This window comes from Dipodomys ordii, unplaced genomic scaffold, assembly GCF_000151885.1.
Source record: "Dipodomys ordii isolate 6190 unplaced genomic scaffold, Dord_2.0 Scaffold23, whole genome shotgun sequence".
Classification (NCBI taxonomy): domain Eukaryota; kingdom Metazoa; phylum Chordata; class Mammalia; order Rodentia; family Heteromyidae; genus Dipodomys; species Dipodomys ordii.
In genome coordinates this window covers 896,877-911,672 of record NW_012267239.1, presented here as the reverse complement: position 1 = coordinate 911,672, position 14,796 = coordinate 896,877, and the positions used below count along the sequence as shown (strand labels likewise).

The window sequence follows — 14,796 nt, the reverse complement described above, 5'->3', positions numbered from 1 at the left end:
GGAGCTAGATCCAAGATGTATATTATTCATGAACTTTTAAAATCATCTGTTTTTGCTGGGTGCCAGTGGCTCATGTTTGTAATCCTGGCTGCTCAGGAGGCTGAGATCTGAGGATCATGATTTGAAGCTGGCCTGGACAGGAAAGTCTGTGAGAACTCATTCCAATTAACCAGCAAGAAGCTTTAAGTGGTATTGCATCAGCTTTGAGTAAGGGAAAAGCCAACATAAGTCAGGCAACTGGGTTCAAGTCCTCCCCTGCCCTTCTCCTTAGCAGCACATACTTTTTCCAAAGTCAAGGTTGAATCTCCTTGCATATCAACAAAGCTTTTTTTTTTTGGTATTGAACTGGATCTATGAGTTATTCAGCATATTTTCAGTTATTATATATACTACATACACACACACACACACACACACACACACATATGGGATGGGAATGTGGCTTAGTGGTAGAGTGCTAGCCTAGCATGCATGAAACCCTGAGTTCCATTTCTTAGTAAAACATACACAGAAAAAGCTGCAAGTGGCACTGTGGCTCAAGTGGTAGGTAGAGTGCTAGCCTTGAGCAAAAGAAGTGTGGGGGCAATGTCCAGGCCCTGGGTTCAAGTCCCAGGACTGGCAAAAAAAAAATACAGTATGTGTGTGTTTACTGTCTTTAAGTAAGGCAAAAAAAAAAAAAAAGAGCCACAACATCCATTCTTACTGAAATATCTCTATGACCAATGTGAGAGCCTTCCCTAAAATGCTTTACTATTTTCTTTCATATATGGAGACCTGGTCAGAAACCCTCTTCAGAAAAGAGTGCAGGGCTGGTAAGGTGGCTCAGTGGTAGAGTGCTTGCCTTGCATGCATGAGGCCCTGGGTTCGATTCTTCAGCACCACATAAGCAGAAAAAGCCGGAAGTGGCGCTATGGCTCAAGTGGTAGAGCACTAGCCTTGAGCTGAAGAGTTGAGGGACAGCGCCCAGGCCCAGAGTTCAAGCCCCATGACCGACAAAAAAAAAAAAAAAAAGACAACAACCCCTTCTCATTTAGCTGAGAACCAGGCTCCGTGTCCGACCCAGAAAAGATCTCGGAGTGAAGAGCAAGATCAAGAACCCGGAACCAACGAGCATCAGGCCGCCGTTTTGGAAGACGCCGCCTGCAGGACCCGTGTGAACCTGCGGGACGCGCTTATTGCGGGTTTATCTATACTGATTGGTTGGCCGGGCCGGCGCCGGAACCAATGGAAACGCTCTTTGTTGTCAGGCGCGCGGTTGGTCAGCCCGGAGGTCGGGACGGAGGGGCCGTTGCCGTGGAGACGCCGGGAGAGTTCTCCTGCGGTAGGTGTGGGGGTGGCCCCGGGGTCCTGGCGCGGCTGGGACGTGACGTGGGGCGCGGGCTGGAATAGCTGCGGGCCGCAGGTCACGTGGAGAGTGAGCTGGGGGCTTCTCGGGCACCCCCTGAGCCCCAGAAGAATCAGGAGGCCCGCGAGCCTAGGCGGGGCCTTGTACTCGCGCGGCTGGCCTCCTTTCTGCTCCCGCCCGCACCCAGAGGTGTCTGAGCACGGCCGGAGACTGTGTTCCTGATGACACCGGCTTTAGTTACTGATGGTTTCACGTCTGCGAGGTGCAGAACCCTCTTTCTCTCTTTCGTCCTTTCACTCACCTTCACAGAAGCCTTTCGAGGTGAGTGTTGATATTAGTGTCATTGATAGGGTGTTCAGAGTGAGGCTGAGACAAAGTTAAAAGATTTACTTAAGAGGCACCCAATGGCTCAACCCCAATCCTAGTGAGAATCTAGACCATTCTGCCCTTCTGGCTCCCAGGAGGAGGCAGGGCCCTGGTTAGACTCACCTGACAGTTCCCAGGTATCTGCACATTTATTTGGGGACCGTTTAACAATTCATGGCCTGGGTTGTTATTACAGGTCATTAGTGTGGGACGGTAGGAGTCCCATGTGGTTAACTTTCCTTCCTTCTATGTGATTTATTACTGTGGTTAGACATAGAATACCCTTAGAATGGTATCTTGTTTAGGGATCAGCAAGTCTTTTGCAAATATAATTCATGGTATTTCATGTGTTTTAAATGCAACAATACTTTTAGGAGGGAGGTATCCTGATTGCAACCCGGTATTTCACTGTGACTACAACAAAGACAGTAGATAAGAGGGTGGTAGTATTCTACTAACATTTTTATTCTATGAATACCGAAATTGGAACGTTGCATACATATGTTGCAACATACGTACGTTCCTGTATACAATCATTAAACACATTTTTTTCAATGACCTGCAGGTCTTTATTCTAGAATACGAAGGGCCATGTATTAAACATATTTTGTAAAATTATCTTCAGGCTTATGTATGTGTATAGGAAGCATAAATAAATTTTATGTATCATTTTGTGTATGCAAATATTTCAATCTGAAATCTGAAATTTGAAATATCTCTGGTTCAACTTGCACTTAAAAAAATACAAACTAAGGCTTGAATTTAGGGCCTCGTGCTTGTCTGGTTGGCCACTTTCTCCCCCCCTCCCCCCTTCTCTTCTCCTCATTCCTCTTTTATGCTGGTCCTTCCTCTTTTGTTCCAGTCCTAGGGCTTGAACTCAGGGCCTGGGCACTGTCCCTGAACTTTTTTGCCCAAAGCTAGCACTCTACTACATGACCCACAGTTGTATTTCCTGGCTTGATAGGATTACAGGCTTAATCCACCAGTGTCTGGTTCCAACCTGTACTTTTATCTTTCTTCTGTAGCTGGTTTTTTGTCTCCTTCTGGGGTTTATGATGAACAGTAAATTCATGGTTACCATCCTTGAATTGCTTATACGTGTGATGATCAATGCATAATCTCAAATGGCTATTTGTTGTTTTTAAAATTTTAAAGGAATTTTAGGCATAGAGGAAAAACCGAAACATTAAGTAGATTTCCTTATGTCCTGTACCCTGTTTTCCCTGGTGTTTATAACTTGTAATTACACTACATACATCATTCAGATTTTACCATGTGTTTTGCCAGGCTTCTATTTTTCTTCCTCCTCCTCCCCCCTTCTCCCCCCTCCCTCCTTCTCCGTTCTCCTCTTCTTCCTCCCCCATCCTCCTCCTACTCTCTTCTCCCTTCCCCTCCCATCTCCTTTTTTCTCTTTCTTTTTCTTTTGTCACTCCTGGGGCTTGAACTCTGGTGTTAGGTGCTGTCTTTGATCTTCTTTTTTTTGAGGGAGGGGTCTGGTCGTGGGGCCTGAACTCTGGGCCTGGGCACTGTCCCTCAGCTCTTCAGATCAAGGCTGGTGGTCTACCACTTGAGCCACAGTGCCACTTCCGGCTTTTTTCTTTTTGCTTATGTGGTGCTGAGAATCGAACCCAGGGCCTCATGCATGCAAGGCATGCTCTCTACCATTGAGCCACCTTCCCTTTTGCTCAAGGCTAGAGCTCTACCACTTGAGCCACTACACCACTTCCGGCTTTTCTGAAGAGTCTCAGGGAGTTCCCTGCCCAGGTTGGCGTTGAACCTCAATCCTCAGATCTCAGGCTCTCAAGTAGCTAGGATTACAGGTGTGAGCTACTGGCTTAGGCTTCTATTTTCATTCCAGGATCATGACCAAGATTTTGTGTTACATTTAGCTGTTTTTCTTTGGTTTACTGTAGTACATAATAGTTACTCTGTCCTTTCTTGTCTTCGCTAGCCTTAATATATTTATGTTTTTGTTTTTTTTTTTTGGGTCTGGTCGTGGGGTCTGAACTCTGGGCCTGGGTGTTGTCCCTCAGCTCTTCAGCTCAAGGCTAGCACTCTACAATTTGAGCCACTTCCGGCTTTTTTCTTTTTGCTTATGTGGTGCTGAGGAATCGAACCCAGGGCCTCATGCATGCAAGGCAAGTGCTCTACCACTGAGCCACCTTAATATATTTGAAGAATAATGCCTTAATATATTTGAAGAATAATGATCTGTATGTTTATTTTTGTTTATTTACTGGTGAATACAGATTAGTGATTGTATTTATCTTGGGATGCTGGAATTGATCAGTTAATTTTCTCCCATTGGGGTCTGTCCAGTGATTGGATGACGTTATGCATTTTTGGCCAGAATATTGCAGACATTTACTTTTGTGCCCTTGGTATATTCCATGAGGGAGCCCATGATGTTGATATGTCATTTTATATGTAGTGTTTACTTTCATAGCTTGCTTTGGTTGATGCCTGCCAGGTTTCTACACTAAAAAGTTACTGTTATACCCTTTTTAGTTAACATGTAGCTTGGAGGAAGTACTTAGAGAGGATGCATATTCTGATTTTCTACAAATTCAAGCCCACTGACCTTACCATACATTTGTGAATCTTTTGATACTTGCCTCAGAAAATTGCTATTCATTCTCACTTTCCTTCTACATTTATTGATTGAAAATCTACTAAGGTGCATTCTCTCATTTGTTGATTTGATTACTTATTTGTATCAGCATGGATCATGGATATTCGTTTCATTCTTTGCATTAAAATCCATTACTATTATTATTTTGTTGCTTACTGCTTCTCCATTGTCTATTTAGAATGTTATTTGGTTTATTTCTGTTTCCTATCAGTGGACTACCATCACTTTTTTTCTTTTTCAGTAGTGAGACTTGAACTCAGGGCCTGGGCTCTGTCCCTGAGCTTTTCCACTGATGGCTGGTACTCTCACTTGAGTTACAGCTTCACTTCCAGCTTTTTGGTACTTAATTGGAGATAGGAGTCTCATGGACTTTCCTGCCCAGATCTCAACCTCTTGCATAGCTAGGATTATAAGCATGGCTCTTCATCACTTTTTTGAACTCTTTATAGCAATGTAAAGGGTTCCAGACTCATTTCTTTTTCTTTTTTCTTTTTTACAGCCTTAATCATGGAACCATACAGTTCTTTTTGTCTTTATTCAGTCAAGATACTGTTTTCCAGTTACTTAGGTTGGCTCTTCCTTGCACCCTTCTTTTTTTGGGGGGGGGTAGGGGCAGGGGGTAGTACAAGGTTTGAACTCAGAATCACGTACTTGCTAGGCCGGTTCTTTCTCTTTTGAGCATTGCCCCAGTGCTCATTGTTAGTTGTAATAATGCTAAGTTTATTGTTAGTGCTACTATTTCATTTTGGGTTCCCTCACATTCTAGTTTATAGTTGTTGTTTGCAGTTTGAACTCAGGGCTTTGCTACCTTGATTTGCTACCACTTTAGCCACACTTCTACTTGTGGAATTTTTTTTTTCTGGTTAATTAGAGATAAGAGTCTCTTTTGTTTGGATAATTTTTATGTTGAGGCTGGCCTCAAACTGCAATCCTCTGATCTCTGCTTCTCAATTATATGCTCAAGCTACTGCACACTTCTTGTTTTGTTTGTTTTTGATAATAGCCACCCTAGTAAGGGTAACGTGATATCTCATCATGAGTTTTTTGTTTGTTTGTTTGTTTGTTTTTTTGGTTGTGGGCCTTAAAAGCAGGGCCTGGGTACTGTCCCCAAGCTCTTCAGCTCAAGGCTAGTGCTCTACTACTTTGAGCCACAGTTCTACTTCTGGTTTTCTGTTGGTTAACTGGAGATAAGATTTTCCTGCCAGGGCTGGCTTTGAACTGTGAACTCAGATCTGAGCTTCCTGAGTAGCTAGGATTATAGGTGTGAGCCACTGGCACCCAGCTTTACATGCTTTTTTTTTTTTTTTTTTTGTCGGTCATGGGCATGAACTCTGGGCCTGGGCACTGTTTCTCAGCTCTTCAGCTCAAGGCTAGCACTCTACCACTTGAGCCACAGTGCCACTTCTGGCCTTTTCTGCTTATGTGGTGCTGAGGAATCGAACCCAGGGCCTCATGCATGCAAGGCAAGCACTCTACCACTGAGTTACCTTCCCAGCCCCTCGTTATGGTTTTTATTTATATCATTGCCTGATCATTCAGTGGTTATCACCTGTCAACTCTTGAAATTAAAACTGTATCTCTTATGGTCCTGGAGTCACAAAGACAACTTAAGTTAAAGCACAGGCTTTGTGTAATTTGCTAGTTGTGTGTGGAGGTAGGAAGCATATGAGCTTTTTTCTTGAAAGAGAAGATTTGCTCCTTGCATGATGGCTTTATTGGTGTTCTGTCACTTATATACACACACCCAGCTACTTATTACCTCAGAGATCTGACTCCTCAACTATCTCTGGGCGTTTGTCTTATTTTTCACCATAAAGATGCAGTTGGCATCTTAGTAGACTTGCTGAGATCTGGAGCTGTACCTGCCAAACAGACATTGACTAGATTTGTCAATCTCTGACTTCCCCCTTGCCTCTGAAGAGTGGCAGGGGAGCAGAAGCAAGGCTAGTTGACTGGCTTCATTCAGCTAAAAGTTGTTGAGAGCTTCTGAGGAGCTGCACAGTGTTGGTGTGACTTGGGGAGTCTTGACTGCATCTGCCCAATTCTGGGCAGAGGAGCTCCCAGTCTACTCAGGCCATACCATGTTGTCTCATTTTATACACAAGGACACCAAGGCTGCTAAAGGATCAAAGACTCAGATATCTTGAGACAGAATCCAATCATGGTCAGAAATCTTCTGTTGAAATCCAATGCTCTTTCAATTTCAGGCCTAAGTAGAACAGTCAACCTTGTTATTAAATGGTGTGGGGAAAAATGTTAATCAATGAGGAACTATTGAGGGCCCATTCATTGGTGAGGGCAGTGGTTGGAGAGGTGATTTGGGTTTTCTGGGATTCAGCTGGTGGAAAAGAGTGGCCCGAACAGCATCCTCACCTTTTATGATTTCTAGCTGGGGGCCCTTGGCTGCTAGGGCTCTGGCTGTTGAAAGCCACAGGGAGGCTTGTGCTGCTGATATGCACCCTGAGCTGAGGGCTTATACTTTGAAATATGTTCATCTTCTATTGGGAACTTTTATTCTATTGATTTCTTTTCTTTTCTTTTTCCCTCCTCCTCCTCCTCCTTCACCTTCTCCTTTTTGTCAGTCATGGGGCTTGAACTCTGGGCCGGGTGCTGTCCCTAAGCTCTTCAGCTCAAGGCAAGCACTCTACCACTTGAGCCACAACACCACTTCTGGTTTTCTGGTGGTTAATTGGAGATAAGAATCTCATGGAGGAGCTAGGAAGGTGGCTCAGTGGTAGAGCGCTTGTCTTGCATCCTGAGGCCCTGGGTTCGATTCCTAAGCACCACATAAGGAAAAAGAAAAAAGCCGGAAGTGGCACTGTGGCTCAAGTGGTAGAGCGTTAGCCTTGAGCTGAAGAGATGAGGGACAGCGCCCAGGCCCAGAGTTCTGGTCCCACGACCAGTTCCCCCCCCCCCCCCCCAAAAAAAAAAAAAGAATCTCATGGACTTTCCTGCCTGGGTTGGCTTTGAACCATATCCTCAAATCTAAGCCTCCTGAGTAGCTAGGATTACAGGCATGAGCTACTGGCTCCCCAGCTTGATTCCCTCCCACCCCACAGTCCTGGGGCTTGAACTCAGGGCCTGGGCTCTGTCCCTGAGCCTCTCTGCTCAAAGCTAGTTAGTGTTCTACCACTTGAACCACAGCACCACTTCTGGCTTTTTCTGTTTATGTGGTACTGAGAAATCAAACCCAGGGCTTCATGCATGCTAGGCAAGCAACTCTACCACCAAGCCACATTCCGCCCTTGGTTTGTTTTTCTTATGTGATACCAAGAACCAAACCCAGAACCTGGCACATGCAAGGGCAGTGCTCTTCCATTGACCTACATTCCTCAATTAGTTTTGTTTTTTTTAACACTGTAATAAAACATACAATAATATTTGCATTTTAAGCATTTTTCAGAGTACAATTCAGTGGCGTATGTTGACATTGTTTGCAGCCATCCCCATAGTCTATCTCCAGGACTGTTTTCATTTGGGATGATTGAACCTCTATCCTCATTACATTAATTCTGTTGACCCTTACGACCAGCCTCGGGTAGCCACCATTACACTTTGTGTGTATGTGTGTGTGTGTGCGCGCGCGTCAATAATGGACTTGAACTTGGGCCTCACTCTCTGGTGTGGCTTTTTTGCATACAGCTAGCACTCTACCATTTGAGTTATGATTCCAGCCCAGATTATTTGTTGGTTAGTTAGAGAGTTTTTTTTTTTTTTTTTCCTACTAGGCCAGCTTTGAATTGCCATCTTCCAGATCTCAGCTTCCTGAGAGACCCCTGGCCTCCAAGATGGAACTTCTTATGAGTTCATCTCTTGCCCTTGCGGATTTAATTGGTAGTGCCCTTTTCTTTCCTTGACTCCATGTCAAGTGTGTATCTCCTTCCTATCACTGCTGCATTTGAACTGCAGTCATCTTTTTTTTTTTTTGGTGCCAGTCAGAGCCTAGGAACTGTCTCAGAGCTTCTTTTGCTCAAGGCTAGCACTATACCATTTAAGCCCTAGCACCACTTCTGTTTTTTTCTGTGTTTCTGTGTATGTGGTACTGAAGAATCAAACCCAGGGCTTCATGCATATTAAGCAAACACTCTACCGCTAAGCCACATTCTGGGTCCCTTTTTTTTTCTTTTTCTTTTTTAAAAAAAGCTTTATTGAGCTGTAATTCACATGTGTATAATTCCCTATTTAATGTTTTAATTTATTAACAAAATGTGTAACCACAAATCAATTTTAAAACATTTTTATCACCCCCTAAGAAACCCTAGGCCCATTAATAGTCACTTAGTCTTACTTGTTTTCTTTGTTATAACAGAATTCTTGAAACAGGTTTTTGTTCTAGTTTTTGTTTTTGTGCTGGTCCTGGGGCTTGAACTCAGGGCCTGGGTGCCATCTCTGAGCTTCTTTTTGCTCAAGGCTAGTGCTCTACCATTTGGGCCACAGCACCACTTACCATTTGAGTCACAGCACCACTTCTAGCTTTCTTGGAGTAGTTTTTTGGAGATAAGAATCTCATGGACTTTCTTGCTTGGGCTGGCTTTGAACCATGATCCTCAGATCTCAGCCTTCTGAGTAGCTAGGATTACAAGTGTGAGCCACTGACAATTTTTAAAGATAATGATTTATTTTCTCTGATAGTTCTGGAAATTGTTCAAGATAGGTTGGCTATGTCTAATAAGGGCATTTTGCTACTTTCAAGTCATGGTGAAAAGTGGAATGGCAAGCAGATCTGTACCAAAGAGACAAAGTGGGAGAGCCAGTCCTGTTTTGAATAGCACACTATAAAGTAATTCAGTAGCAGAGCACTTAATTCTCACGCCTACTGGAAAGGTGTTAATTTCTCCTAATGACCTAATCACCTGTTAGAGGCCTCATTACTTTGTAACACTGTTATTCAAACCATAGCATTCCCCCAGCTTACTAATCTGCTTTGTCATATATTTGGAATCAGGTAATACGTTTTTTTGTGTGTGTGGCATTTAAATTAAGAAAATAGTTATTATAAACATGATATACAGAAGGGTTATAGTTATATGTCAGGTAAAGAGTATATTTCTTTTTGGAAAATGTTACCCCTTCCTTTGCTCTCTCCCAGTTTTTCCCTCATGCCCCCATCCACAAGTTGTATGGTTCATTTTCAACATAGTGTCCAGTGAGTACCATTGCTGCATTTGTTTTTTTATCTCACCATTTCTGTGTGTATGGTTTTATTTAGCTTAGTATTTTAATGGTTCCTCCATGTCATAGTATTTATCAGACTTTTTCTTTTATGACTGAATAATGCCTTAGGTATGCATACAGTATTTTATAATATTCCCTTATGTGTATATGCAACATTTTATTTGTCCATTCTTCAGCTTATGGACACTTAAGAGGTGTTTTCACCTCTTAACCTGTCATAAATAATGTTGCCATGAACATTTTGAGTAATATGGGTATGTTTTCATTTCCCTTGGTTAGGTACACAGAGTGGAGCTTCTACCTTTCATGCTAATTCTCGTTAGCATTTTGAGGGCATGCCTGACTTCTGCAGCATCACACCATTTTACATTCCCAGTAGCAACTCTGCATTCTTGTCAAATTCTGTCTTTTTTGCAGCCTTCAAACTGGCCAACCTGAGTCCAATTGTGTTTTTCTTTTTTCTATTGTATTTCTAAAACAGATGTCCTCTAGCACTGTGGTATTCCTGTTTGTTCTGAGCCCTTTCTCGTCTGTCTTGTTCCTTCCCTAGATTTGTGGACTGGCACAGTCTTTCCCAGTGATGGGAAGTGATCCTCCGTTGTAGTGCTGAATCTCTGACTATGGTAAGGACAGATGCCTACCTATGGTGCTGGCACCAGTGGTGTTTTGATATTTTGCCTTTAGATGTGAGGGGTATTTTCTGGTGGACACTGAAAGCTCTCATACCCTCCTAGGATAGGTTTGAATGATTGGCTGTTGATTTTGCTTGTGGATCTTACCACAGTTGTTGGGAGAGCACAAACTTAACATATTCTTTTGGAATTGTTTTTCTAGAATTATTTTCTTCTACTGTGTTGGGCTCTTGCTGGGGTGTCCCCAGCCTCTGCCCATATATGGTGGATAGTGCCTGGGATGTGCTGCCCACACAGATTAGCATAGTTTCTCAGGCATATCCTATTCCTTGATTTTTTTTCCCCAGAGATGATCACATGTGGGTCATTTCCTTTAAAGCTTTTTTTGTTTTGTTTTGTTTTGAGATAGTCTTGTTATATAGCACAGGCTGGTCTGAACTCACAATCCTCCTGCCTCAGCCTCCTTATTGCTGGTTTACAGGCATATGCCATCACATCTTGACCCCTTGTAGTTTTCAAGGTAGAATGGATTATATGCTGGGATGTAATTGTATTTCTGTGAAAACAGCACTTCTTTTTCCTCTAAACTCTATTTCTAGATTCGAATTGCAGCCTTAAATGCCAGTTCCACGGTTGAGGATGATCATGAAGGAAGCTTTAAAAGTCATAAAACCCAGACAAAGGAGGCTCAGGTATGTAACATCTCTTTAATGGTGCTTGAGGGGGAAATTCCATTTTGAAAGATGGCTAGTTCTCCATCTCATGTTAAAACTGTGTCATGTAGGAGACAGTTATACTGAAGAGAAACTATATATATTCTGTGAGTGAATATGAAGTCCTGTTAATTCCAGGGACTGCTTCTCCAGCTGAGGCCACCTTTCCATTCTTTGTGCAGGCTTCAGGGGTTTGCAACGGAGGAAACAGTAGAATGTTTATATAGGCATGCTTTAAATTTCTCTAGAGTATTGCCTTCACTTGCAGTGTAATGAGACCCTTGAGAGGCACATCTTGCCTGGAATCTGGCTCCAGATAAGTGAAGGAGCCAAGTTCAATTTTGCCTTTCTAGGATCTTGGTCATTTTTCTCTACCACGTTGCTTAGTAACTCTTCCATTTCAGCCAGCTTCCTTTCTTTTCCTCTTTTTCCCCTCCCCTCTCTTCCCTTTTCTTCCTCACTCCTTTCTTCTACCACCCACTTATCTGTTCATTTTTCCACCCATGCCATATTACAGCATAACAAGGGTTTGTTCCTATCTTTTATTTCCCTGGAATAAATATACGTCCCCTGCCCTCTCTTATGGGTGAAATTAGGACAATTTCAGAGCTCTTTCAGAAGTGTTTTAATCAGCTATCTTTGGTCTATAGGGATGTCAGTGTGGTATAGTGGGGTTGTTGGAGGAAGTTGTCATTCTCTCCAGGGAATGATTAGGCTAAGGCAGAGTGTCTGGTAGAAAGCAGAGGAGGGAGTACATGAAGAAAAGAAATGTCCAAGAAGAAACGTACTCTTTACCTAACTTTATGTGCCTTTATGTAACTGTAACCTTTCTATACATCGACAACAAATTAAAAAAAAAAAAGAAAGCAGAGGAGGGCATGGAAAGGCTTAGTAGTAGTTAGATGTATGAGGCCTTGAGTTCAGTTTCCACCAGGGAGGGAGAGGGAAAGACAGAAAACAAGAGATAGAGAAGCAAGGAGCCAGGAGCTGGTGGCTCATGCCTGTAATCCTAGTTACTCAGGAGGCTGAGTTCTGAGGGTCCAGGTAGCCAAGGGCAGGAAAGTCCATGAAACTCTTTATCTCCAATAAACTACTCAGAAAAAGCTGGAAATGGTACTGTGGCTCAAGTGGTAGAGTGCTAGCCTTGAGCACAGAGAGGCTCAGGGACAGTACCCAGGCCCTGGCAAGGAGGCAGGATGTTTGTGGAAAGGAGGGAGAAAAGGAGGGAGAGAGAAAAAAAAGGACAGAAACCACATTGAATTGGTTTAGTCACAGAACTTCTGGCATTCAGATGTGTGGAGTGTTTTTCTTCCACCCCGACAGAATTTCCAGCTCCCCAGACACAAGTAGTGTGTCCCGCAGTTCAGTTAGTTCTGATACTGATTACCCAGAGTTAATGTGCAACTCTACAAGTTAATGACTCAGCCCTGTAGACTTCCCTCACTTCAGGTGCCAACTGCAGGTATTAAGTACCAGGATATCCACAATTCTGTCTGGCTTCGCTTTAAAATAAAAAAAATTCTTAATTCCTATTTTAGGTTTTATAATTTTCTAGTATGACTCACTTACCAGCTTATTAGAAAGGATACAATTCAAGAACAACCAAGTAGAAGGAATGCATAGGGCAAGGTATGGTGAGTACAGAGTTTGCATGTCCTCTCTGGGTGTACCACCATCCCAGCACCAACTCAGAAGTCCTCCAGATCCACCTATTAGTTTTTTTGTTTTTTGTTTTTTTTAAATGGAAGTTCGATTACATAGGTGTAATGGATTACATCAACAATGGTGAACACGATTTCAGCTCCCCTTTCCTCCCTGGAGGCAATGATGGTGTGCAAGTGAGTTCAAGCCCTCTACTCATTGCCACTAGGCCTATCAACAAGCTATCTAAGGACTTCAGTTACATGTCATCACGTTAACATAAACTCAACAGGAAACACTTGTTTCACCCTATCACTCAGGAAATTCCAAGGATTCAAGAAGCTACAGCTGAGAAACCATGGGCAAAGCCCAAAACTTGACTTCTTATAATGCCATATATACTCCTTTTGATTGTCTTGGTTACTCTGGCCTATGTGACCACTCTTTTGCTTTCACCTAGAAAGGGCTACTGGGTTCCTACCTTGGATGCTCTGACTCTCTGCTTTGGCTCTCTATATTGTCTATGCTGTTGCCTAGACTCATGGCTGCCTGCATTGCTGGTGTCTGCTTGGGGGCTCATAAAGGGCTCTTCTAGTGATGATCTCTGGGGAAACTGGGGTTAATTCCACTATAGAGTGTACAGCTGACAGTTAATGTGGCAATACGAGTATTGCATAATTGGTTTAAAATGGATAATCTTTTGATTATATGAAAACATCTATCTTGGTTTGCAGGAAGCAGAGGCTTTTGCCTTATACCATAAGGCCCTGGATCTGCAGAAACATGACAGGTTTGAGGAGTCTGCCAAAGCCTACCATGAACTCCTGGAAGCACGCCTGCTTCGGGAGGTAAGTTCCTGGCTGGCTAGGCACTGTGGTGGGTAGCAGGTGGGCTCTGGAGCCCGGCTTTCTGGTTCTTACCTCTGTTTGTTCATTTCTTGACTGGGCAGTCTTAGGAATTTTATTTCACTTCTGTGCCCTTCAATTTTCTCACTTGAGTATCTACCTAGTTGGGTTGTTGTGAAGGTTGAATGAATCCAGTGAAACAGGAAGAACAATTCTTGTTAGAAAGTAAGTTCTGAGGAAGTGCTCTGATTGTTACTTAATCTTCCCAGCCACTCTGGCTCTATTCTACAGGTGTGGACAATGAGGCTTCATGAGATACTGGTGGCTTAGAGCCACTTCCAGAAGTGAAACATTAGAGACAAAATTGGTGCAAATTTTGGCAAATGCTATTTGAGTGATAGACCATGAGCTCAGGAAGTATATATGAACACCAGGGACTTCATTTTGATTAGCATACATTAATTGTATAAGATGGGGAAGGGCTCATTATGACATTTCCATACATTCATATAATATATCCTGATCAAATTGATCCTTTCTACTACTTTCCCTTACTTCACTCACTCTCCAATTCTTAAAATAGTTCCAATAGGCTTCCTTGTTCTGTTTTCATTACTGAACCGTGTTCATCTTCATCCAGTCTGTTAGCCTTCTTCTATCCTGCTGGTACCACCTAACAGAGCCTGTTTAACTCTCCTGTCATTTTTTTTTTTTTTTGTCAGTCGTGGGGCTTGAACTCTGGGCCTGAGCACTGTCCCTGAGCTCTTCAGCTCAAGGCTAGCACTCTATCACTTGAGCCACAGTGCCACTTCTAGCTTTTTCTGCTTATGTAGTGCTGAGGAATTGAACCCAGGGCCTCGTGCATGCAAGGCAAGCACTCTACCACTGAGCTACCTTCCCAGCCCCTCTTTTTTTTTTTCCCCCTAAGGTGTGTATTAATTGTATCAAGGGGTTTTACCATGATATTTCAGATAGACATGTATTATATTTTGATCAGAATAACCCTTTCCAGTCAGGTGCTGGTGGCTTATACCAATAATCCTAGCTACTCATAGTGCTGAGAACTGAGAATCATAGTTTGAAGCTAGCTAGGCAGGAAGTCCATAGACGCTTTTCTCCAGTTAACCACTAAAAAACTGGAAGAGCTTCTTTTATTAGCCTTGAGCAAAAAAAGCACTGGGACAGTGCCAAGGCCCTGAGTTCAAGCCCCAGTGTGCACTCGTGCATGCATGTGTACACACGCACACACACCCCTCTCCATTGTTTTCTCTTACCCTACTCCCAACCCCCTATTGGTCAACAGTTTTCTTTGAGATTCCTTATGCCATCTTTATTCACCCTCTCTTTATCCCTCTACCCTCTTTCATCCCCCTCAGTACCATAGTTAGAAACATGTTGTATACACACACAGATGCACACAATGTGTGTATGTATATACAGGTATATA

At 43.0% G+C, this 14,796-nt stretch overlaps 1 protein-coding gene across 1 annotated transcript in view; it reads left to right on the top strand.

The window, feature by feature from the left end:
* The first annotated feature begins 1,609 nt into the window (after nucleotides 1–1,609).
* The window catches only part of Cabin1 (calcineurin binding protein 1), a 147,402-nt gene continuing 134,215 nt past the window's right edge, over nucleotides 1,610–14,796 (top strand). The window contains exons 1-4 of the mRNA XM_013014489.1: nucleotides 1,610–1,666; nucleotides 10,069–10,141; nucleotides 10,750–10,842; nucleotides 13,239–13,352. Coding sequence (XP_012869943.1) covers nucleotides 10,139–10,141; nucleotides 10,750–10,842; nucleotides 13,239–13,352 — 210 coding nt within the window. The 5' untranslated portion in view covers nucleotides 1,610–1,666; nucleotides 10,069–10,138. The remainder of the gene's footprint in view (nucleotides 1,667–10,068; nucleotides 10,142–10,749; nucleotides 10,843–13,238; nucleotides 13,353–14,796) is intronic.